The sequence below is a fragment of the Leuciscus leuciscus genome (assembly GCF_965113295.1).
Source record: "Leuciscus leuciscus genome assembly, chromosome: 1".
NCBI lineage: Eukaryota > Metazoa > Chordata > Actinopteri > Cypriniformes > Leuciscidae > Leuciscus > Leuciscus leuciscus.
Genome location: NC_138725.1, coordinates 5,151,124 through 5,177,830, shown reverse-complemented (window position 1 = coordinate 5,177,830; position 26,707 = coordinate 5,151,124). Strand labels below are relative to the sequence as shown.

Here is a 26,707-nt window from a genome sequence, read left to right as displayed (position 1 = left end):
CTGGTACAGCGCCTGGGACAGCGCTTGCAGTAGCGGGCTCTGGGACAGCGCCTGGGACAGCGCTTGCAGTAGCGGGCTCTGGGACAGCGCCTGGGACAGCGCTTGCAGTAGCGGGCTCTGGGACAGCGCCTGGGACAGCGCTTGGGACAGCGCTTACAGTAGCGGGCTCTGGAACAGCGCTTGCAGTAGCGGGCTCTGGGACAGGCAGAGATGAAGGACGAGAGGCTCCCTTCCTCCTCTTCTTTCTCCTAGGTCGCGGTGTGGAAGTCATAGCCGGAATTGTGACCGGTTGGAGAAGCTCAGCGGGATCTGTGACTAGAGTTGGAAGGGCAGTCTCGGTCGAGGATGACTCGGAGGGAGAATCCCACGAACTCCGTCTCCCTCGTTTGCCACGAAGATCAACGGTAGTGGATGGGACCTCGGGAGAAGTGGAGTGAGCCTGGTCCCCTTGAGAAACCACAGCCAGGACCCGACCCTCCAGGATCACGGGCAGCTTGGCTGGTGGCGACAACACAGTGGAACACTGCGGCTCCTCTTGAGAGAAATGATCCCAGAGTTGGGCATAATTTCTCAGGATCCACTCACCCTGGGACGAGACTGGAAGGTTAACCCTCTCTCTGTCGGTGGGAGTCGACAACCAGCATTGTTCACGGATCTCTGATTGTCGCTGGAGCAGGGAGGACATACTATCTACTGGGTTCCTTCTTGGTCGGTTCATTCTGTCATGGGGAAGGAGGTTGATGAACCCAAAAGTAGACAGAATGCTCACACAAGATTTATTATAGACAAAAACAGGAAAACAAAGCCCACGAGGGGGCAAAACAAGACAAAAAGGCAAAGCCTTGACTAAAACTAGACTAGGACTTGACGATGATTAGACTGTAACTAACAACAAAACAATTCTAATAAAACATAGAATAGGACTCCAGACAGAAACTAACAGCGAGATATCATATAGCTAGACAAAGCTTGACAGCAATTGACAAAGTCAGACAACATTTGACAACATCTGACAATGAACCGACAAAGGACAGAGAAACACCAGGGGGTTATAAAGGGAGGCTAATGATGAGCAACAGATGAAACTATTACGCTAATAATTACAAAACGAGGATAACAAGGGGGCGGGGTTACATGACGAGACAACGCAAGCACATGGCCAAACAAATGGCCATGTGCTGCACATGAAACATGGGCCTGTCATGATTCTGCCGCAAGACAAGAGAAAATCAAGAACAAGATGGCAGAATCATGACAGAAACATTCACATTTCTCCGTTATTGACGGATCAAACAGCGCGTGGAAACCAGGAAGAAACATTGTGCCATGAATGAACTATCCAGTGTCCACAGATCTGCAACATTGACCATGGATTTACTATAGTAACACTAACTGCAACCATGGAAGTTTGGCAGGAATAGTAGGCTATAATGCCTTCAAGTAACATTACGTCAGTTTTATTTTGACATTATGAATACAATTGCTGCCCTCAAATGTTAATCTGAACTAAAATAAACCTTTGTTTATAACTACTACAATATTACATTTCATTTTTTCCAAGGAGCTGTTTTGTTTTATATGCTCCTAAAAAGAGTCAATTATAGCTCCTGAATTGCATAAAAAATTAAATAGAATAAAAGAATACAAGAATAAAAAAAAAACTAAATCAAGGAAATTTCTCTGGCATTTCTTTCTTTTTGCTGTATCGAACCGTACCGAACCGAACCGTGAATTTTGTGAACCGTTAAACCTTTTACTACTGCGCGGACACCCTGGAGTGGCTGCGGCTGTAACTATTTTTAAAGTAATTATTTGTATTAGCTTTAACTGTGTCCTACATGTTTCACTCAACCCTGTTACTCCTGACATGATTTTCCTCTTTTTAAAACAGCATTTCTTGAAATTGTGACACACAGGAAGTGACATCATCTGGGCTCTTTCTACTGCATGCTGGGAAGACAAGAAAATAATCTCAATCCATTGTCTCAGTTTTTACACAAACTGTAGCATTGACTGTATTCATTAACCCTGTCACCAAAGTTACTGTAAGAAGAATCTCTATAACTATGAATAACTTGTATGATATTTTACAAATGCAACTTTATCAGTAACTTGGTGTTTACTGACTATTCCTAAAAATATATATTTTGTAAACTATGTTGAAAATGACAAAAATTCTGGTAATGTTGTTGCAAATTGGTAACCAGATATAAAATAAATGTAAAATAAAACAGTTAAAACAGTATTTAGCTTGATCTGATGTTGACAATCAATATAAAAATGTCTCAAACCTCCCTTTACTGACCATTTGTTGAAGAAAAACCCAGAACATTCTGTACCGTTTCATAGTTGAACTGTTAATCTAAATGTGATGAAGTGCTTGAATGTTTCTAACATGAATGTTCTTCAGCATCATGAATGAATGAATGAAGAATAAACACCAACCTCTTTGTTCTTCAGGATCTTCAGTGTGTTTCATTCTGCAGGGTTCTGGATCACTCATGTTCTCACTGTCCTCTTTAATAAACTCAGTCTTTGCAGATTTCAGCTCTTCCTGATGCTCTGATGCTCGTCTTCACTTGTAGCTGGTGGGAATTTACAGCATTTATTGGAGAATTACTGTGGGAGGAGCTTCACTGATGATGTGATTACTGTGGGCGGAGCTTCAATGATGATGTGATTACAGTGGGAGGAGTTTCACTGATGATGTGATTACTGTGGGCGGAGCTTCCCTGATGATGTGATTGCAGTGGGAGGAGCTTCACTGATGATGAAATACAGTGTGAAGAGTTTATCTGACAAAATCAAAAATATGTAAGTTACTGAGTTTGTTTTTATGCTCATGGACATCAGAATATAATAATGTAAATTCTTCCAAACATAAATAATGGTAAAAAGCATAAACAGAAATAAACATTATTTATACATTAAGGACACTTATACTGTGTTCATAATAGAGAGAATAGGAGACAGTACCTTCTTACAGAACAAAGAAATCCCTCTGTTATACGCTTTTGCTGAGACTACCATACTAGAATTTCTTAAAGGGACACTCCACCTCTGGAAAGATGAATGTGTATTTAAAATAGGTCATTTATGTAGAAGAAATGTGAAATTATTTTTGAATTTGGTGCTTTCTAGACTGAGAAAAGCCAGAAAATTTATTTTTGGCTTATGTGGATGAAAGACAACAACTCCCAGAATGCACTTGCTTCGCAGCCCTAGGAGGCCACTCCCAAAGCCACACCTACCGTTAAGAGCGCGCAGTTAAACAACAAGGCTTAGCTAACGTTAGCTACTAGTGAGATTAGTTCGAGATCATTTCGAGATCGCCCTAAAATGTCCGGGATTCGGCTTTTGCGTTCTACAGTCGCCATTCCTTATGTTTACTGTGGCGAACAGGACGAGACTGAGGGCATCTTCATTTATATAGCGCTTTTAACAATGTAGATTGTTTCAAAGCAGCTTTACAGAGATAAACGTATAATTTATGGTAACAGAGATTGTTTTGGCTTTATAGCGGTTCTTTAGTAAAGTTATTTACTGTTAACACACACATACAAGTACTGTCCCCCGTTACTTAACATAAAATGTAATGTGCAGAGAGCTCCAGGTCAGCAGCTGCTTGGAGCACAGCACAAGTTTGAACTATATCGATATATTTTAAGTTATTAACCCCCTATGGGCGGGTTTGAAAGGGTGGGAACTAGTGCTTGTAGTCTCAACAGAAATCCCCCCCTCTTACACTTCCTCCGACAATGACGCAAAATGACGATTTTTGCGTCATTGTGGGAGTAAGTGTAAGAGGTAAATACGGATTTCTCTCGTCTCAGGGGAAAATGAGAGAGTGTTGCACGACCATTCAATGGTATGACTGGGTTTCTAACAATGCAAAGCTTAATGCAAATGGGTGGAGTGTTCCTTTAAAGCTACATATAGTAGGCAACAAATCCCCTCAGTCTGCTGACACACTTAGGTAAAGTTGGTTTTATATTCGCACTTTCACGTCTCAATAACAAGCGCAATAAAGCAAATTTTTGCAAAATAAAAGCAGCTACATGATCTTTAGGACAAAGATGGTGAACTACAACACTCTCCACAATTGATCAAAACGGGTAAATATTGTTTTAATGGCATACAAAGTTGCGACTGTTCACTGAACATTCAATGTGTGTGGTAAAGAAGATTAGGGACCGTCTAAAAAGTTTATTTTTTTTCCATTGTGTGCAAACAGACAACTACATTTTTGCAAAGTACAGATGTACCAGCAAATCTCTCTCACATTATGTGTTCTAATGCTATTGATTGTACTTTAGCAACAATAAAAAATGCATTATAAGGATTGTACTTAGGAAACCTGCCTCACTTTGCATAATGTACATCAATATTTTTAGAATAAAATTACATTAATTCACCAAAGGGATTCTTTACTATCCGAAGGTTGTAGCATGTTCCTAGTGACCAGACTGACTTACTATACAGGTGAAATTTTGACAAAAAGTCCCTTACTGTACGTACAGTTGACAAATATGTTGTTTTTTTTAATTACTGTAATTCACCCCAAGTATTTTTTCGTGTTCCAAAGGCTGTAGTGTTTTCCTACAGACCAGACTGACTTACTACAGGTGACATTTGGACAAAAAGTCCCTTACTGTACATACAGTTGACAAATATGTTTTTTTTTTTAATTACTGTAATTCACCCCAAGTATTTTTTCGTGTTCCAAAGGCTGTAGTGCTTTCCTAGTGACCACACTGACTTACTACAGGTGAAATTTTGACAATACCTCTTTTAGTGTACAATTATCAAATATGTTTATGTAATGAGCATATTATTACATATGTTTATTACATATGTTTATTAAATAAACTGTAAATCACCTATAGTGTTTTTTTTATATATCCCAAAGGTTGTAGTACTTTCCTAGAGACCACACTGACTTACTACAGGTGAAATTTTGACAAAAAGTCCCTTACTGTACGTACAGTTGACAAATATGTTTTTTTAAAAATTACTGTAATTCACCCTAAGTATTTTTTCGTGTTCCAAAGGCTGTAGTGCTTTCCTAGTGACCACACTGACTTACTACAGGTGAAATTTGGACAAAAAGTCCCTTACTGTACATACAGTTGACAAATATGTTTTTTTTTAAATTACTGTAATTCACCCTAAGTATTTTTTCGTGTTCCAAAGGCTGTAGTGTTTTCCTACAGACCAGACTGACTTACTACAGGTGAAATTTGGACAAAAAGTCCCTTACTGTACGTACAGTTGACAAATATGTTTTTTTTTTATTACTGTAATTCACCCTAAGTATTTTTTCGTGTTCCAAAGGCTGTAGTGTTTTCCTACAGACCAGACTGACTTACTACAGGTGAAATTTGGACAAAAAGTCCCTTACTGTACGTACAGTTGACAAATATGTTTTTTTTTATTACTGTAATTCACCCTAAGTATTTTTTCGTGTTCCAAAGGGTGTAGTGCTTTCCTAGTGACCACACTGACTTACTACAGGTGAAATTTTGACAATACCTCCCTTAGTGTAAAATGATCAAATATGTTTATGTAATGAGCATATTATTACATATGTTTATTACATATGTTTATGAAATAAACTGTAAATCACCTATAGTGTTTTTTTTTATATATCCCAAAGGTTGTAGTACTTTCCTACAGACCAGACTGACTTACTACAGGTGAAATTTGGACAAAAAGTCCCTTACTGTACATACAGTTGACAAATATGTTTTTTTTAAAAATTACTGTAATTCACCCTAAGTATTTTTTCGTGTTCCAAAGGCTGTAGTGTTTTCCTACAGACCAGACTGACTTACTACAGGTGAAATTTGGACAAAAAGTCCCTTACTGTACATACAGTTGACAAATATGTTTTTTTTTTAATTACTGTAATTCACCCTAAGTATTTTTTCGTGTTCCAAAGGCTGTAGTGTTTTCCTAGAGACCAGACTGACTTACTACAGGTGAAATTTTGACAAAAAGTCCCTTACTTTACGTACAGTTGACAAATATGTTTTTTTTTTAAATTACTGTAATTCACCCTAAGTATTTTTTCGTGTTCCAAAGGCTGTAGTGTTTTCCTACAGACCAGACTGACTTACTACAGGTGAAATTTGGACAAAAAGTCCCTTACTGTACGTACAGTTGACAAATATGTTTTTTAAAAAATTACTGTAATTCACCCCAAGTATTTTTTCGTGTTCCAAAGGGTGTAGTGCTTTCCTAGTGACCACACTGACTTACTACAGGTGAAATTTTGACAATACCTCCCTTAGTGTAAAATTATCAAATATGTTTATGTAATGAGCATATTATTACATATGTTTATTACATATGTTTATGAAATAAACTGTAAATCACCTATAGTGTTTTTTTATATATCCCAAAGGTTGTAGTACTTTCCTACAGACCAGACTGACTTACTACAGGTGAAATTTTGACTATAACTCCCTTACTGTACGTACAATTATCAAATAAGTTTATGAAAAAATTACTGTAATTCCCCTAAAGTATTCTTTTCATGTTTCAAAGGGTTTAGTACTTTCCTAGTGACCTGACTGAAGTACTACAGGTGAAATTTTGACTATAACTCCCTTACTGTATATTCTATTATCAAATAGGTTTATGAAAAATTTACTGTAATTGGCCATAACTATTTTTCCGCGTTCCAAAGGGTGTAGTACTTTCCTAGTGACCTGACTGAAGTACTACAGGTGAAATTTTGACTATAACTCCCTTACTGTATATTCTATTATCAAATAAGTTTAGGAAAAATTTACTGTAATTGACCGTAACTATTTTTCCGCGTTCCAAAGGGTGTAGTACTTTACTAGTGACCTGACTGACTTACTACAGGTGAAATTTTGACAATACCTCCTTTACTGTACAATTATCAAATATTTTTATGTAATAAACATTATTACATGTGTTTATTGCATATGTTTATGTAATAAACTGTAATTCACCTATAGTGTTTTTTATATATATATATTCCAAAGATTGTAGTGCTTTCCTAGTGACCACACTGACTTACTATAGGTGAAATTTTTACAATACCTAATAATATTGTTTTACATAATAATATAATAACTGCCTTTGGCTTGCTCAGTTGGGGATATTTTGGGGATATTTAATTTAATTTTATCAATCAATAAATTCCTCTTGAAACAAACTTTGTTGTATTATTTTAATTTAATACTGTGAAGCTGCTTTGATACAATCTGTATTGTGAAAAGCGCTATACAAATAAACTTCCATCCATCCATCCATCTTCTACCGCTTATCCGGGGCCGGGTCGCGGGGGCAGCAGTCTAAGCAGGGATGCCCAGACTTCCCTCTCCCTAGACACTTCCTCCAGCTCTTCCGGGGGGACACCGAGGCGTTCCCAGGCCAGCCGGGAGACATAGTCTCTCCAGCGTGTCCTAGGTCTTCCCCGGGGTCTCCTCCCGGTGGGACATGCCCGGAACACCTTCCCGGGAAGGCGTCCAGGAGGCATCCGGAAAAGATGCCCGAGCCACCTCAGCTGGCCCCTCTCGATGTGGAGGAGCAGCGGCTCTACTCTGAGCTCCTCCCGAGTGACCGAGCTTCTCACCCTATCTCTAAGGGATCGCCCAGCCACCCTGCGGAGAAAGCTCATTTCGGCCGCTTGTATCCGGGATCTTGTCCTTTCGGTCATGACCCACAGCTCATGACCATAGGTGAGAGTAGGAACGTAGATTGACTGGTAAATCGAGAGCTTCGCCTTGCGGCTCAGCTCCTTCTTTACCACGACAGACCGGTACAGGGACCGCATTACTGCAGAAGCTGCACCGATCCGCCTGTCAATCTCCCGTTCCATCCTTCCCTCACTCGTGAACAAGACCCCAAGATACTTGAACTCCTCCACTTGAGGCAGGAACTCTCCACCAACCTGAAGCGAGCAAGCCACCCTTTTCCGACTGAGAACCATGGCCTCGGACTTGGAGGTGCTGATTTTCATCCCAGCCGCTTCACACTCGGCTGCAAACCGTCCCAGTGCATGCTGGAGGTCCTGGTCTGATGAGGCCAACACGACAACATCATCCGCAAAGAGCAGAGATGAAATCGTGTGGTCCCCAAACCCGACCCCCTCCGGCCCCTGGCTGCGCCTAGAAATTCTGTCCATAAAAATTATGAACAGAACCGGCGACAAAGGGCAGCCCTGCCGGAGTCCAACACGCACCGGGAACAAGTCTGACTTACTGCTGGCAATACGAACCAAGCTCCTGCTCCGGTCGTACAGGGACCGGATAGCCCTTAGCAAAGGGCCCCGGACCCCATACTCCCGGAGCACCCTCCACAGGCCACCGCGAGGGACACAGTCGAATGCCTTCTCCAAATCCACAAAGCACATGTAGATTGGTTGGGCAAACTCCCATGAGCCCTCCAGCACCCTGTAGAGGGTATAGAGCTGGTCCAGTGTTCCACGACCGGGACGAAAACCACACTGTTCCTCCTGAATCCGAGGTTCTACTATCGGCCGGATTCTCCTCTCCAGTACCCTGGCATAGACTTTCCCAGGGAGGCTGAGAAGTGTGATCCCCCTATAGTTGGAGCACACCCTCCGATCCCCCTTCTTGAAAAGAGGGACCACCACCCCGGTCTGCCAGTCCAAAGGTACTGTCCCCAACCGCCACGCGATGTTGCAGAGGCGTGTCAGCCAAGACAGCCCCACAACATCCAGAGACTTGAGGTACTCAGGGCGGATCTCATCCACCCCCGGTGCCTTGCCACCGAGGAGTTTCTTGACTACCTCGGTGACTTCAGCTTGGGTGATGGACGAGTCCGCCTCCGAGCCCTCAGCCTCTGCTTCCTCAATGGAAGACGTGACGGCGGGATTGAGGAGATCCTCGAAGTATTCCTTCCACCGTCCGGTGATATCCCCAGTCGAGGTCAACAGCTGCCCACCTCCACTGTAAACAGCGTTGGTAGGGCACTGCTTCCCCCTCCTGAGGCGCCGGACGGTTTGCCAGAATCTCTTCGAGGCCGACCGATAGTCCTTCTCCATGGCCTCACCGAACTCCTCCCAGGCCCGAGTTTTTGCCTCCGCAACCACCCGGGCTGCAGTCCGCTTGGCCCGTCGGTACCCATCAGCTGCCTCAGGAGTCCCACAAGCCAGCCAGGCCCGATAGGACTCCTTCTTCAGCTTGACGGCATCCCTTACTTCCGGTGTCCACCACCGGGTTCGGGGATTGCCGCCTCGACAGGCACCGGAGACCTTACGGCCACAGCTCCGAGTGGCCGCGTTGACAATGGAGGTGGAGAACATGGTCCACTCGGACTCAATATCTCCAGACTCCCTCGGGATCTGGTCGAAGCTCTGCCGGAGGTGGGAGTTGAAGATCTCTCTGACAGGAGATTCGGCCAAACGTTCCCAACAGACCCTCACAGTACGTTTGGGTCTGCCGAGTCTGTCCAGCTTCCTCCCCCGCCATCGGATCCAACTCACCACCAGGTGGTGATCAGTTGACAGCTCCGCCCCTCTCTTCGCCCGAGTGTCCAAGACATACGGCCGGAGGTCGGATGAAACAACCACAAAGTCGATCATCGACCTCCGGCCTAGGGTGTCCTGGTGCCATGTGCACTGATGGACACCCTTATGCTTGAACATGGTGTTCGTTATGGACAAGCTGTAACTAGCACAGAAGTCCAATAACAGAACACCACTCGGGTTCAGATCAGGGGGGCCGTTCCTCCCAATCACGCCCCTCCAGGTGTCACTGTCGCTGCCCACGTGGGCGTTGAAGTCCCCCAGTAAAACGATGGAGTCCCCAGTCGGAGCACTTTCCAGCACCCCTCCCAGAGACTCCAAGAAGGCCGGGTACTCTGCACTGCCATTCGGCCCGTAAGCACAAACGACAGTGAGAGACCTATCCCCGACCCGAAGGCGTAGGGAAGCGACCCTCTCGTTCACCGGGGTGAACTCCAACACATGGCGGCTGAGCTGGGGGGCTATAAGCAAACCCACACCAGCCCGCCGCCTCTCACCATGGGCAACTCCAGAGTGGTGAAGAGTCCATCCTCTCTCGAGGAGTGTGGTTCCAGAGCCCAAGCCGTGCGTAGAGGTGATCCCAACTATCTCTAGTCGGAATCTCTGAACCTCACGCACAAGCTCAGGCTCCTTCCCCGCCAGAGAGGTGACATTCCATGTCCCTAGAGCTAGATTCCGCGTCCAGGGATCGGATTGTCTAGGCTCCCGCCTTCGACTGCCGCCCGATCCACTTAGCACCGGCCCCTTACGGTCCCTCCTGCAGGTGGTGGGTCCACGGGAGGGTGGCCCCACGTCACTCCTTCGGGCTGAGCCCGGCCGGACCCCATGGGGGGAGGCCCGACCACCAGGCGCTCGCATACGAGCCCCAACCCCGGGCCTGGCTCCAGGGTGGGGCCCCGGCTGCGCCATACCGGGCGACGTCACGGTCCTCCTTTTTTTGGGCATCATAAGGGGTTTTGAACCGCTCTTAGTCTGACCCGTCGCCTAGGACCTGTTTGCCTTGGGAGACCCTACCAGGGGCATATAGCCCCAGACAACATAGCTCCTAGGTTCATTCGGGTACTCAAACCCCTCCACCACGGTAAGGTGGCAGTTCAAGGAGGGGCTTTACAAATAAACTTGACTTGACTTAATTCACTAAAAGGGGTTTTGTTTGTTTAAGGTTGTAGTACATTAATAGGGGCTACATTATTATTAACAGTAGTGACTGAACCTGTACGCATTGGTGCAGCAAATCTGACAGATAATGAACAGCAAGATCATGGAGGCATTCACGATACTGTACAGTGCACTGTTTTATTTCTATTATCTTTCTAATTGTTTCACTGAGATTATACATAAAAGTTTCAAAATTTTGCTGTTGTTGATCCTCTCTTGGTTTAAGTTGTTCTTTTATTATCATAAACCCTTTAACTGATTGTTTTGTCAAGTACTTTTTACTTTACTATATTTTCTTTTAGTGAAGTGACGTAAAAGTTTAAGTAAAACAAATGTGTGTGTTTGAATAAAATTTTTTCAAATGTTTCCAGTCAGGACTACTTTGGGTAAACAAAAAATATTTAAGCAATTGAACATGTTATTTAATATTTATTCATTGCATTATGTAATTGGTTAACACACATAACTATAACTGTTAGTGGTTTGTTACATAATTAATCCTTGTCATGTTTACCAATGTGAACAGTGCCAAAGATGGTACCCAATGTATGCTGCATTGGACTATCACCAGACAAGCTACCTGAAAAAGATGCCCAATTGTTGTGCTCACTGTGTACCTTAAACAGTGGAACATCATTAAAGAATATCTGTTGAAACTTCTGCTTTATTGTCCTTGTTGCAATATGGATTACCATTGTATATCTGTATTTTGGGACTTACAGTTAAAGACCCAAGGACCAGATATGATTTATTAAGACCAGGAGTTAGAAGTGCATTCAATTTAAGACAAGAGTCAGAATTATAATAAATTAAAGGAAATTTTACTGAAGATAGTTTGCAGTTTTATCAGGCAGAAGTCAAGAATCACAAGGAGTGATTACTCCAGTGATCAAAAGTAGGCCGCTTCCCCTTACATTTACAAAAATCACAGCAATTATACCCTTCACCAAGGTCTAAGCTTTGTCATTGCTTCAGGTTGAATGATTCTGATTGGCTAATAAATAATCACACATTTTCTACACAAAGATAGACTGAAGCATATCTCCATCAATTATGCGGCTGACATTCGGACCCTGAATTTAGGCCCGTCGTGACCTTCCACACTTGTAGTGATTGTAATGAATAGTAATTGGACCAATTTTTGAGTCTCCAGTCTAGGACCAACTCTATAGCGCAACCACCAGTTCAAAAATTCAACATTAAAAGGATTATAGCTTTTGAACCCTTTGATCTAGATGTGACACACCTGATTCCACTCATTATGGTGATCACAATCAATATCTTACATTAAGACTCTGCCCATTACAGTAGTGGCCATTTTGAAAAGTACAGTGTTCAATTTTTTGTGCTACTCCTCATTCAAATTTTGTTCAATTTTTACAAAAATTGGCTCAGATGATCTTTGGACCAAGCCACACAGAAGTGACTGAACAGATTTTTTATTTTTGCTATCGTTCCTGATATACTTTTCTCCAAATTTGACCTGTATTTGTTGCCTTATGGTAGTTAGCTTAGCATGCTAATTGGTTAGCATGCTAACCTGATGCCATTCTTTCTAATGTGGCTCTTCAGCTATCAGGCTAACCATAAACTACATTAGCATTAAGCTAACTTAACTTGCTAACTTACTAATCTGGTTAACATGCCTTTGTGTGCTCATTCTTACACTTCAGCCTCTCCTCGGCAGCTTGGTAAGACAGTGTCAACTGAGTGGTGCACCACGTGCCATGAGCCCTGAACCATTCCGGTTGTGGGTTTGAATCCTGTGTTGCACATTCCCAGACCGCAAGAGGTATTGTGGTGTAAAAGTTGCTTCTGTTCCAGACATGGTGTCTATATGTGAGCGAACTCAATAAATACAACATGCAGTGAATTTATACAAAAATTATTAATTTTGAATTGCTTCTCATTTGAACTACTGGACCTTTTTTATCTTGCCAAAAACGCAACTTCCCAGTGGTGCAATGATATGAGTGACAGGTATCTGACCCAGAGATAATGGGTTCGAGCCCCGCGTGGGATGATTTAAAAAAATTGTGTGTAATGTTGTGTCATGTCGATTCCTTTATTATTCAACGTTGTACTAATCTTTCTTCCTCTTGGATTAATGTATATCTTGTTCATTATATGTTCATTCTCATCTGAACTTCTGTTTATTTTGAGTTCATTTTCACCTATACTTCTAAACCAGCTCTTTTTTCTTCAATTTCTGCTGTTTTTACTATTACTGATCTTGCTGCTGCTTCAGGGGCTTGGCCCCGTATCGCTGCTTGCAGCTATATTTCCACTTGTTCCTTAACATGTAACCAAGAATACTAACACACACAGACACAGTTTCTTCAAGATTTGATTTGGTGAGAAGGAGAGTCTTCTCAAAACATTAATATAACATGTTATTTATCTCAAGGAGAGGATACTTTAAATCTAACTGTAAAGTAAAGACTTTAACTAAGAAATGGTCTCTCAACTATAGGTTTCAAATGACTCCTGAGACCATTGCTATCAGGGTAGCCTAGAAAAGCAGATGGATGTAGTGACACCTGTTAAAGAAGTCCATATTTCATCTCTGGAAGCCAGGCTAAATGAGCAAGCACTGTTACTGCATTCCTGGCATGGGTCAGACCCTTACGTTACACCTCAGATATCAAATACAGACATTTAAAGGATACATGAAATAACATTTTCGATAATCACTAGGGCTGTACTCAACCAAAGAAAATCTTGGTTGACTGAAGTCCTGAAATTTTAGACTAAAAAGAAAAAAGAAAAAAAAAAGAAAAGTTAAATTAATTAGATGCGCACTGTGCGCAGTACTTGGTAGCCTTGTTGTCCGCCTAAATGAATTATAAATAAACATAAAAAACTAGTAGGCTATTTGCAGTATATTAAATCGTTTTTGACCTAATTATTTTGCTCTGAAATGAGTCTGACACTCGAGTCTGTCGGCTCTGACAGCGTTGCATCACGTGCACCTGCGCAATATCATAGCTTATGATTTCCGAAAATAGTACTATGTTGTCAACTAGTGATATCATCACAAGAACTGTTGAGGAATATGCAACATAATTTAGACAATTATTTTTGTCATATGTTATAATAATAAGTTATAACTGTCAGACACTATAATTTCACCGTGCATGTCCACGCACCGAGCGAGGCTGAACATGAGCTCAGCTTCACAGCTGAGACACGAATAGACTATTAACTTAAACAGTGACAAGATAGAAGTAATTATTTTTGGTTCTCCCAAGGCAAGATGCACTGTGGTACAAAATTTAGGTCACTTCACCCCATTTATCAAACCTTATGCCAGAAATGTGGGTGTCATTCTTGACTCAGAACTCTGCCTTGACAAACAGATTAGTTCTGTTGTCAAAAATAGTTTCTACCAGCTCAGAATGATTTCCCGCCTGAAGTCATTCCTATCTTTTAACGATCTTGAGAAAGTTATCCATGCCTTTATTACATCACGGCTGGATTATTGTAATTACACACACACACACACTTAATTTAAATTTTGTGTTGAAAATAAAGTAAAGTAAAAAGTAAAGTAAATAAAATAATGTTAAATTACTAAATAATGTCTGTATGATTTTTTGTTTTTATTTATTGGAACAGAACTGTGTTGTCTAATCCATGCAAAATACAAAAATGTAATACCATCTATATTAGAACACGTGGCATTGCACAAGATTTTGGAAATCGTGCTTAATATTTTCTAAACCAGTATTTATTTTCAGTTGAATTTTCTGATTTTTTAGGTATTTATTCAAGTAAACTGTCAAATCATATGTAAATATTACGTAGGGGAGAGTGGGGTATTCTCATCACTTGCTAAACACAAATAGCTAGTATTCTCGCCGCTTGATAAACTTAAGGTTGAGCCACTGTAGTCTGTTGGATTATTTTAACGATGCATGCGGTGATGTGGTTTCTCCACTGCATGGATATTCATGTGTCGCTTCAGGTGAGTTTTAATAGAGAAACTCTTCCCACACTGATCACACGTGTGCGGATTCTCTCTGCTGTGGATCATCTCATGTGTTTTTAGAGATGATGACACACTGAATCTCTTGTCACAGTGTGAACACTTGTAAGGCTTCTCTCCAGTGTGGATCCTCTCATGTATTTTCAGAGATGATGACACACTGAATCTCTTGTCACAGTGTGAACACTTGTAAGGTTTTTCTCCAGTATGGATCCTCTCATGTGATCTCAGACCTGTTAAGTGTTTGAATCTCTTATCACAGTGTGAACACTTGTAAGGTTTTTCTCCAGTATGGATCCTCTCATGTGATCTCAGCTCTGCTGACCGACTGAATCTCTTGTCACAGTGTGAACACTGGTAAGGTTTTTCTCCAGTGTGGATCATCTCATGTGATCTCAGCTCTGCTGACCGACTGAATCTCTTGTCACAGTGTGAACACTTGTAAGGTTTTTCTCCAGTGTGAATTCTCTGGTGCTGTTTTAAACCGTCCGCTGTAGTAAAAGTCTTCTCACACTCAAAGCACATGTACTCTCTCACACCAGTGTGAATTTTCTCATGTCTATGTAAATTAGGCAGCTGTGAAAAACTCTTTCTACACACAGAACATGAATGCGGCTTCTCCTTCGTATGAACTGTCAGGTGAGTCTTCAGGTTTGATGCACTAAGAAATGTTTTGGCACATTGACCACATGTGAACGGCTTCTCTCCAGTGTGGACCCTCATGTGAACATCAAGATATGGTTTGCATGAGAATCTCTTTCCACATTGATCACATGTGAACGGCTTCTCTCCAGTGTGGATCCTCATGTGAACATCAAGACGTTGTTTGGTTGTGAGACTCTTTCCACACTGAGTGCAGGTGAAAGATTTCTTGGCTCTTGTTTTCTTTAAAAATGTCTGTTTAGTCTTTGAGCGACTCAAAGGTTTTCCTCCAGGTTTGACATGATGTTCCTCCTCCACTTCACTCAGTTCTTCTCTCTCCTCCTTCACTTCACTCAGTTCTTCACTCTCCTCCTTCACTTCACTCAGTTCTTCACTCTCCTCCTTCACTTCACTCAGTTCTTCACTCTCCTCCTTCACTTCACTCAGTTCTTCACTCTCCTCCTTCACTTCACTCAGTTCTTCACTCTCCTTCTTCACTTCCATCAGGAAAGAAAAAAAAAATCACATTTAATTTTCAGTACATCAAAATAATTCAAAGAGAGAAATATAAAGTGAAAGGGCATGAAAGTGAGCCCTGATGTAATAGTAGAAAGTAGACAACTGCTATAAAATATTATGATAATTTGATGCCTTTTTATAAATTGATTATATGTCCTTGAAACTTTCCATGAACGAGGTAAATTTACCTTCCAATTATTATCTTTAAAACATTGTAGGCACGAATCCCATGTTTCTTTAGCAAGAACTATTGAATATATTTGATCAATGACACAATTATCTAAAATATACAATACTGCCATGTTTCAATACCAACTTTGAGATTGATATTTATTTTACTAAAATGTTTTAATTATTAATGGCCGTTCACACTAGACTTTTCCTTGCATTGACTTCCATTCATGCGCATGTGAAAGTGGGACACCAGAAACACAAGCTCAAGTGAATTACTCTGTGAGAAATAACACAAGCGTTTAGCATTCAAGTGGAGTGGATTGTTTATTTTTTATTTTTGAATTATTATTATTTGTTATATGTTGAACTTGTGTTTGTAAAAAAGCTGCCGCAGAATGTGACGTCATTTCACGGCTGTTGCAGTGTCTGTAGAAACTTCACAAGCTCAAAGTGTAGAGTGGCCATAACTTTAACTGGCTTTAAATTAACTATTTTATTAGCTTTATCTGTGTCCTACATGTTTCACTCAACCCTGTTACTCCTGACATGATTTTCCTCCTTTTAAAAACAGAGCATTTCTTAAAACTGTGACACACAGGAAGGGACATCATCTGGGCTCTTTCTACTGCATGCTGGGAAGACAAGAAAAAAATAGGCTTGATGAGCAAAATCTGCACAGAACCGATCACCGGTGATCAGCGCGAGATGCATGCTGGTTATAAATGTGTCCGAGTGCGGTCCGCCTTGCTCTGATGTCATGCTGACGTGTGTCTGAAACTCTCGCGAGCGCAAGGCGGCCGTGTCGGATTCTGCAGGTGCTCTCCACCGACTGATGATCAAGAGCATGATGGGAAACGACTTGCTGATGACACAGCTTAATGCTCATTGGTTTAAACAACCGTGATGTATTGTTCCCTTTTAAACTGTTTGATTTTAAAACTCTGATCTCAAGTTTTTGTGTGTATAAATTAGTGCTGTCAAACGATTCAAATATTTAATTGCGATTAATCGCATTAATGTCATAGTTAACTCGCGATTAATCGCAATTAATCGCATTTTTATCTATTCTAAATGTCTCTTGATTTCTTTTTGCCCCATTATTTTTTCTCATTTTAATGCTCTTATCAACATGGAAAAGTGGATTGGCTTGCTTTGTGCAAATGTTTTTTTGACAACATTGGCATATAAACAACAAAACAACATTGGCATATACTGTAGTGTTCAATTTCACACTAACATTCTCACGTGGAGCAAATAATCTCTCACACAATGTAACACTGTCCATCAATAAAAGGGTGAAAGAAATACTGACGAGGTCCTGATATTGACGAGGGGGCGGAGAATTCGCATCAGCTGTGTGTGAGCTTGGCCATCAAGTGGTGTTTCAGACTGGACGTGCTGCGATGATAGCTCAGTTCACAACGACAAAACACATAGATCACTTTGGTCTTGTCAATTGAACCATTTGGCCACTTTTTTAAAATTAAACTTTCCATTCAGAATCTTATTGGCATCCATTTCGTTGTCTCGCGCTAATCATTCATCCACTCAAAACGTAATGTTAAAGGGGGTCGCACTCTGGACGAGAAGTGAAGCGCAGCGCCTCGTATTTAAAATTCGAACACATTATTCACTATGAGTGTACACACACCGGCAGCGCCATTCGCCGTATTTATTGCTGGCCATAAACTGAGAAACAGTTAAAACAGTATTTAGCCTGATCTGATGTCGAAAATCAATATAAAAATGTCTCAAACCTCCCTTTACTGACCATTTGTTGAAACAAACCCAGAACATTCTGTACCATTTCATAGTTGAACCAGGGCTTGAATTTCGGCGCGGGATTGCGGGTATTGCGCATCATTTTAATCATTCCCGCAGGTCTCCCACTTATAACGCGGGAAATTACCGCAAACATTGATTCACTTTAGCATGTAGGTTGTATTGGTAAATTAATCCACAGAGATTATAAAATCAAATCAGTCATTTTAAAACTGTCTGTGAGACGCAATTTCACAAACAGCGTGAGTGATTTAGCGGCGCTGCGTCTTCTATCTCTCGTCTCTCAAAATGGGTTGCACAAGGCAATCGTTAAGTGCAGGCGGCGATAATACAGTCGGAATAGACGGAATTGTCACCTGCATAATCGGGCCAGCATTGCATCATGAGTAACTAAAGTTTACCATTTGCACGTCTTTTTAAGTCTTACCAGTTTAAGCATTCACGCGATTTTAAACTCTTCGGTACTTGCGCGCTGTCTGAGAGATGTTTTTTTTTCTCTGCACATAGGTAGAGTAAAGCCGCCTCACAAACAGCTCGCGGATAACAAAAGTTATTTTTCGTGGATTATATTGCTTTAACAGTAATTTTTTTTTGGAAAATTATGTCAATTTCGGTCTTGGTGAATATCCTCTAAACACAGTCGGTTATGTCTTAAGCATAAATCGCACGTGACTGTATAATGAAAACAGGATCCGTGCACTAGCTCTTAAAGGGACAGCAGCCATATGTGTGTCTGTCATTAATTTGGTTGTCAAAACAACAAAACATAGCTTTCATTTTAAGGAATCAGGATTAATAGCCTATGTATTTAATTTAGTCTGGACTAAAATACTACCCAGTGTTATTTTACATTTGATTACTTTATTCAATCTCTGTAGTATTTCTGTGTTAGACCTAAGCAAAAACTTTTCTCTTTATTTCTCTTTATTGGTATCTTTATTCTATTGTATTTATTTGTGCTACTTTTTTCAATTTAAAGGGGGGGTGAAAAGCTATTTCATGCATACTGAGTTTTTTACACTGTTAAAGAGTTGGATTCCCATGCTAAACATGGACAAAGTTTCAAAAAATAAATTGTACGTTTGAAGGAGTATTTCTGTGCCAAAAATTGTCCTTCCGGTTTGTCACAAGTTTCGGAAAGTTTTTTTCGAGTATGGGTCTTCGTGACGTCGGAATTTCCTTATATGGGTCCTAAGGGCACTTCTCCGTGGGCGCGCGCGCACTCGTAGACCAGAGAGAGAGAGAGAAGAGAGCGAAAGCAGTGCGTTACCTCATCAAAGCGCTCTGCTCAGCTTTTGGAAGTCAATGTCACCAAAGAAGTGGGGACCAGTGGATGGAGTTTGTTTTTTCAGAGACTGTTTGTTTTTGTGCAAGACTGTTTGTTCCCTGCATTTCGACGATGATTGTTTTATAAACAAAGCCCAGATCGACGGATTTGCAGATCGTCTAATGCTTAAGGATGGAGCAGTCACAATGATAAAGGTTCGCGGTCGCAGGCGGTGAGTAAGAAACTGCTTCTAATGTCTCTGTGTGTTGTTAGCTCGGTTAGCACTGCTTTAGCACACCGCACACACGGCCCGCCTCCAGACGCTCGGTTTTTTCCGGAAAGACTCGGTACAGCCTATCTTTCTTTTATAAATATAATAAAACTAAAGACTTTTTGGAGATATGAAGGATGCAATACTACTCTATAGGTACTCAAGATTAACAGGAGATTGAGTGAAAATGAGCATTTCACCCCCCCTTTAATTCAAAGATTGAAATCAAGCTTCCTTGTGTTGAGTAAATTCTTAAGAACAAAATTACCCCATTGTAAAAATGCAATGAGTGAGCATACATTTAGGCGAGATGTAATTAAAAAAAAATTCTAAACTCCCCCCTCAAATCCGATACCGGTATCGGCTCCGATACTGCCATTCATCGGGTATCGGTCAGACGAGGCCGATCCAAATCCGATATTGTGCGTATACTATTCAGTGTTATTGTTAAGCCCCACAAAAGGCACACAAACATTATAAAGCAGCATAAGTTTTCGTGCACAATATTTTAAGTGTTCTGAAGCCATTATATAGTATAATGTGAGATAGAAATTTATATTTAAGTCGTTAAATTCAAGATCACGTAAACGTTTCCCTCAGCTGCGGCTGTCAATCATTCTTCATTCAGCATTCAAACAGCGCGTCGCGTTCAGTTACCACAGTTAACACGATGAAACTCTCTCCAAGATGATTCAATGTTACTATTATTATACTTGATCTGTAGATAAAAGATATGGTTTCGCATAAAACAACTTTATCTTCCTGCACTTTATTGCTGTACCTTAATCATGTTACTTTCTACCGGGTGTCTGTTAGATCACAGCACTGGAGTAAAGTCAGAGCACTATTTGTTCTTCACGTGCACAGTAACTGAAATTTAAAACTGTTAAAAGAAAATGCTGAATATACTATTGCATAGATAGATACTGTATAATACACTACGCATCAATATGTATTTTCTTTGTGCTATAAACTTTTCAATGCGGACTCGACGCGCTGCGCGCTGTGACTCATGTTGCTTCAAACGCTTTGTGCATATCATAATACAGTGACGCAATGAAAGATTATTAATAGCCGTTCTTGTTCTGTCCTATCTATCATATGTTACTACCTCATTAAACAGTTGTGCTATACATTTTTTTTTAAATCTCAATTTTATAGCAGGCTATATATAAAATTATTTATATTTTTGATTTTTGTTATCTTGTTTTTCATGAATGTATTTTACAACAATACAAAGAGCAATGTGTAAAGTTTTACCAGATTTAGTGTTACCACACTTATTGTCTCTAATTTGTTCCCCACTAAACGTTTTTTCCACACAACGTTCAGATTTTATACAATTATTGTGCACTCGTGATTTTTCTAGACTAAATTTTACTGCTGAATTATCCACTAATCTAGTTTATAATAGCATTTATGTCAGATTATGATCATATATTTTTTGCTGTTGTTATTTTTCTTTATAATGAAGTTGTCTGTATTAAGTAGATTGTGTTTAACACACAAAATAGTGATTATCAGTTCGACACAGAGTTATAGAAATTCTACTTGATTAAAAAAAAAGAAAAACTGCGCTGGTATCGGTAGATACTCCGAATTTTTGGTATCGGATCGGACCGATTCTGAAAAAATAGTATCGTTGCATCCCTACTGGAATGTTTCCAGGGTTTCCCATACATTCATTAATTTGTGGCGGCCCACAATATCAACGCTGACCGCCACGGATTGATTTTCAGATTTTTAAACTATTTAATATGGGTAAAACTGTATTTTATTGTAGAGCTGCGCGCAGCTTGCTCCCTCTCTCTCACAAACTGACAACGGATCCCCTCCTCTTCCAGCACGATTTGAAAACATGAGCATGCGTTGGAGGACGGATTGTTGCCGGTGCTTATTCCCTCAGCGAAGACTCCAGAATCAATCCGGAGTTGAATGGTTAGTATAATGAACACTGTTATGCACAACATAACTCTGAGAAGTTAGTCTATGTTAAACGCTGTCGCGTTTCCATTACAGATTCGCTGTGGCAGCTGAAGCAGCAAAAGAGGGTCAGAAAGCAATAGCTGTAGAGAGAGATGTAGGAGAGGAGGAGAACTGCAGACTTTTGCTTTGTCTGCTTCAAGGAGAACACCTGGCTGCCTACTTGAGGATCTCCATCAATGGACCCTGTCCTGAGGCCTTCCCATATGATAGGGCATTGGAATATTTTTTCAGAAAGGCCCGTAAAATAAAATGTTCAAAGGCTGCAAAATTTGTAACAAGAAGTCTGTGGAGCAGTCATAGAAAGTGTAGCAATGGCATAGCAATGTAGCAATAGCAATGTCTTTAAGTTATCTAACACTAAGTGTTGACAATGGAAATGTGTATACGTGTAAATAAAAATATATGATATACAGTCCCCTCCAAAAGTATTGGAACAGTGAGGCCAATTCCTTTATTTTTTCTGTAGACTGAAAATATTTGGGTTTGACATCAAAATATGAATATGAGACAAGAGATTTCAGCTTTTATTTCCAGGTATTTACATCTGGATCTGATACACAACTTAGAAGATATAACCTTTTATTTGAACCCACCCATTGCTCATGTGACCAAAAGTATTGGAACACGTGACTGGCAGGTGTGTTTTGTTGCCCTGGTGTGTCCTATTGCATTGATTATTCAAACAATAAATAGCACTGAATGTCTGCGCTCAGTTTCAGATTTTGGTTTTGCCTGTGCAGACTACATTTATAATTACACGTGTAACCAACATGAAAACCAGAGAGCTGTCTATGGGTGAAAAACAAGCAATTGTGAAGCTGAGAGAAGATGGAAAATCAATCAGAGCCATCGCACAAACATTGGCCATAGCCAGTCCAACCATTTGGAATGTCTTGAGGAAGAAAGAAACCACTGGTGTACTAAGTAACAGACCTTGAATGGGTAGACCAAGGAAAACATCAGCAGTTGACGACAGAAACATTGTGAGAGCTGTAAAGAAAGACCCTAAAACAACTGTTAGTGACATCAGCAACAACCTCCAGAGGGCAGGAGTGACGGTATCACAATCTACTGTTCGCAGAAGACTTAATGAACAAAGTACAGAGGCTACACCAGAAGATGCAAACCTCTCATTAGCAAGAAGAATAAGAAGGCCAGGCTGGAATTTGCTAAAAAGTACAGAGACAAGCCTCAAACATTCTGGGGCAAAGTTTTATGGACTGATGAGACAAAGATTAACCTTTACCAAAGTGATGGAAAGGCTAAAGTTTGGAGAAAAAAAGGATCTGCTCATGACCCTAAACACACCAGCTCATCTGTGAAACACGGTGGAGGTAATGTCATGGCTTGGGCTTGCATGGCGTCTTCTGGGACGGGCTCATTAATCTTCATTGATGATGTAACACATGATGGCAATAGCAAAATGAACTCAGAAAAGTACAGAAACGTTTTGTCTGCCAATTTACAGAAAGATGAAACCAAACTGATTGGGAGATCCTTCATCATGCAGCAAGATAATGACCCAAAACAACAAAGGAGTTCATCAGGGGCAAGAAGTGGAAGGTTTTAGACTGGCCAAGTCAATCTCCAGACTTAAACCCTATAGAGCATGCATTTTACCTGCTTAAAAAGAGACTGAAGGGAGTAACCCCCCAAAACAAACAACAACTGAAAGAGGCTGCGGTGAAAGCCTGGAAAAGCATTACAAAAGAAGAATGCAGAAGTTTGGTGATGTCAATGGGTCACAGGCTTGATGCAGTTATTGCAAGCAAAGGATTTGCAACTAAATATTAAGTCTTATTCACTTTAATCTATTTTAAGTTAACCTGTTCCAATACTTTTGGTCACATGAGCAATGGGTGGGTTCAAACAAAAAGTTATATCTTCTAAGTTGTGTATCAGATCCAGATGTAAATACCTGGAAATAAGAGCTGAAATGTTGATCTCTTGTCTCATATTCATCTTTTGATGTCAAACCCATATATTTTCAGTCTACAGGAAAAAGAAAGGAATTGGCCTCACTGTTCCAATACTTTTGGAGGGGACTGTATTTAACCCTTTTGTTGTGCCTTAATCACCCCCCACCCCACCACCGCAAATAGAATCTAATTCTGTGGGAAACACTGGTTTCTAACATGAATGTTCTTCAGCATCATGAATGAATGGAGTATAAACACCAACCTCTTTGTTCTTCAGGATCTTCAGTGTGTTTCATTCTGCAGGGTTCTGGATCACTCATGTTCTCACTGTCCTCTTTAATAAACTCAGTCTTTGCAGATTTCAGCTCTTCCTGATGCTCTGATGCTCGTCTTCACTTGTAGCTGATGGGAATTACAGCATTTATTGGAGAATTACTATGGGAGGAGCTTCACTGATGATGTATTCCAGTGTGGGAGGAGCTTCACTGATGATGTATTCCAGTGTGGGAGGAGCTGATCTGCCAAAATCAAAAATATAAATTACTGAGTTTGTTTTTATAATAAATGACACTTCTAAGCATTTATGTCTGTCTATCTATTTATCGTACAGTAACTGATGCCAATTCATTATTTTTCATTACTTTTATTACTAATCCTAACATTATTCTGCTTCTTCATTAAAATGCAGGTATCTAGAAATATAGAAAAGAATATAAATAATTTAAATTCTTCCATATATAAATAATGGTAAGGAAAACAGTTAAAAGCATAAAGACAGAAATAAACGTATAGTAGCCAACAAATCCCCTCAGTCTGCTGACACCAATGAAATGAGCTTTAAGTGACACTTTACAGGAGATCTGAAGACATCAGCATAATAAATGAGGTGAAAACAGGAACTATTGTCATGAAATAAAGAGTGTTTTCAGCAGATCTGTTAATATTGATGAGCCTCAGACTATCAACACTCATTCAACAAGCCATTCAGGACCATCAGCAGATCATCTCACTTTATTCTGAGTGTTTGCTGTTAGAAACACATTATTTGAGTCAGGATACATGACAAAAGCCTGTAAAACTGCTCTACTGAAAGACAATACTGTAATTTCTCACAATATAACCACCAAAATAAGTGATAAATCACCAATAATAAAACAAAATAATTAAATAAATAACCTCTTCAGGCAAATAACTACAACACCATAATATGTGAATCTAAATATAGTTTGACTTTATAATACTATTAAAGGAATAGTTCACCCGAAAATGAAAATTCTGCCATTATTTACTCACCCTCAAGTTGTTTCAAACCTGTATGAATTAATTTTTTCTGCTGAACACAAAAGAAGATATTTTGAAAAATGTCAGTAACCAAACAGTTGATGGACCCCATTGACTTCCATAGTATTTTTTTGTCCTACTATGGAAGTCAATTTCAGGTTTGAAACAACTTGAGGGAGAGAAAATGATGACAGAATTTTCATTTTTGGGCGAACCATCCCTTTAATAGCAATAAAGTAATTCCATCATTAACATGTTACATATTTGTACAGAAACTGATCATAAAACTCTTAAAAATGAAGAAAATGTAATATTTCCTGTGTCAAACTTCATTAATATGTATCTAAATTCCCATGCATGTATAGATTTGATATTTCCCACATTCATTACTCATACTGTACGTTCACACCGCCGCCGACTTGAGCTTCCAAAGTTACCGGAAGTCATTCATTTTCAATGGAAGCTGGCTTCTCTCAGCTGCAAGGAGCGTCAAATCCATCGGCGTCGCGTTTTGGGCGTTTTGAGCGTCAATCTGAAAGTTGAAAGTATCTCAACTTTATGGTAATGAGCTATGATGCGGTTCAGCGGCAAGCAGTGGCAAACGCCAGCAACCAATCGGAATATAGACGTCCTTCGCGCTGGCGGATTCCGGAGAAACATACGATGTAAACTTTCGTTCCTACCAAAACATTAGTTCCGAGAAAATGGAGGAGAAACTGATAATCGCTGTTGCTGGGTTTCCTATCATTTACTCACCTTCACCGTCTTCAAACAATACATCTCGCTCTCTCTCCCTCGCGCATATTAATGGGGTAATCCGTGCTCACAATCCAGCCAGGCAAAAGGTCAAAATCCATACAAGACAGTCAAATAACAAGAAACAACCAGGAGTGGAACAGAGACGTGCAAATAGACATTAAAGGGATAGTTCACTTTGAAATTCAATTTTGGTATGTTTTAGCTTACCTCAAGGGCATCCAAGATGTAGGTGTCTTTTTTTCCGCAGTAGTTTCAATTTGATATTTTTAGGTCAAACCGTTCTTGTCTGTCAGTCATATAATGCAGGTCTATGGTCACGGTCTCAAAGAGCATGCACAGAGTCCAAATGAAAACAATTCCCCATCGTAAGTACACATTGATGGCCTAAGACATGAAACGAGCGGTTTGTGTGAGAAAACGAACAGTATTTATATTGTTTATACCTCTTATACACAGCCACGTCCAAGTGATCTGAGGGAGCTCGCGCATCCTGGTGTGTGACGTGTACGCAGACTATATATATGCTTAGATATATACACTAGATGTCGTCTTAAAGACATTCATTCAAATGAACTGCCGTAGACAAGGCGACATCTAGTGTTGAAGCCACTTGGAAAATAAATAAAAAATAGCTGAATGCACGGGTGGCGCGTTAACAGGCTAGAGAATTACTAGCGTGTTGTGCTAGTAGTAACGGAAGCTAGCGATGTCAGGTTAATCTGAGATGTTGGGTAAGCTGTATTTAGTATAAACAACTAGAAATGATAGTAAATGATGGTTCAAAACAGAAAGAAATACGAGGCTAAGATGGAGCTTACAGCACCGAAGCAAACAAACTCACAGCAGGCAGCGAGGCAGACAGGAGCAATCGATCAGTGATTAAAAAGGAACATAGTTGTGTTGTAATACTCGTTTTGGTCACATACTAATTTAAGGGGATCCATTCAACCAGAGTAGAGTTAAGTATATTTAAGTTTTGTGAGATAACCCAAATGTCACATGTATATACACAACAGCAATATTGTCAACAGATCATTACATATAAAGAAAAGGATCATAATTTCATTATGTTAGAACACTTCAGTTCAACACATGTTTGAGTCCAGGCAGAAGTAAAGTCTATTTCTCACCACACCACAAGTAGTTCAGGTAAGAGGCAAGTGTTTCCATTACTCCAAAATTTCAATAGAAATGCAGAAATAGAAGTCCAACATAAAGTGTTTCAAACCCTATTCAAGCACCAGTCCAGGTAATCAACAAAGGTGTGAAAGCATAGTCCAGATGAAGTGTCCACATTGAATGAAGCCAAAAGTGAACCCTCTAAACAAATAGACAAACACCAATCACAATCAACACATATATCTTCTTATTTTGAGCAAGATGGCGCCAGTGTGTTTGTCGGCTTGCCGTCAGCTCCGTCAACTTCTACTATGTT

At 40.3% G+C, this 26,707-nt stretch overlaps 2 protein-coding genes across 6 annotated transcripts in view; one reads left to right on the top strand and one right to left on the bottom strand.

The window, feature by feature from the left end:
• The window catches only part of LOC309494422 (uncharacterized protein), a 251,719-nt gene that overhangs the window by 139,297 nt on the left and 85,715 nt on the right, over positions 1-26,707 (top strand). The window lies entirely within an intron of this gene.
• Positions 1-26,707, bottom strand: part of LOC309494337 (uncharacterized protein) — a 255,507-nt gene that overhangs the window by 171,820 nt on the left and 56,980 nt on the right. The window contains exon 1 of one of the 5 annotated variants that reach the window (XM_082163640.1): positions 2,446-2,710. The exons of the other annotated variants lie outside the window; for them this stretch is intronic. Within the exon in view, the coding sequence (XP_082019766.1) occupies positions 2,446-2,503 (58 nt within the window). The 5' untranslated portion in view covers positions 2,504-2,710. Of the gene's footprint in view, positions 1-2,445; positions 2,711-26,707 lie in introns of those variants that run through there. 5 annotated transcript variants of the gene reach the window in all.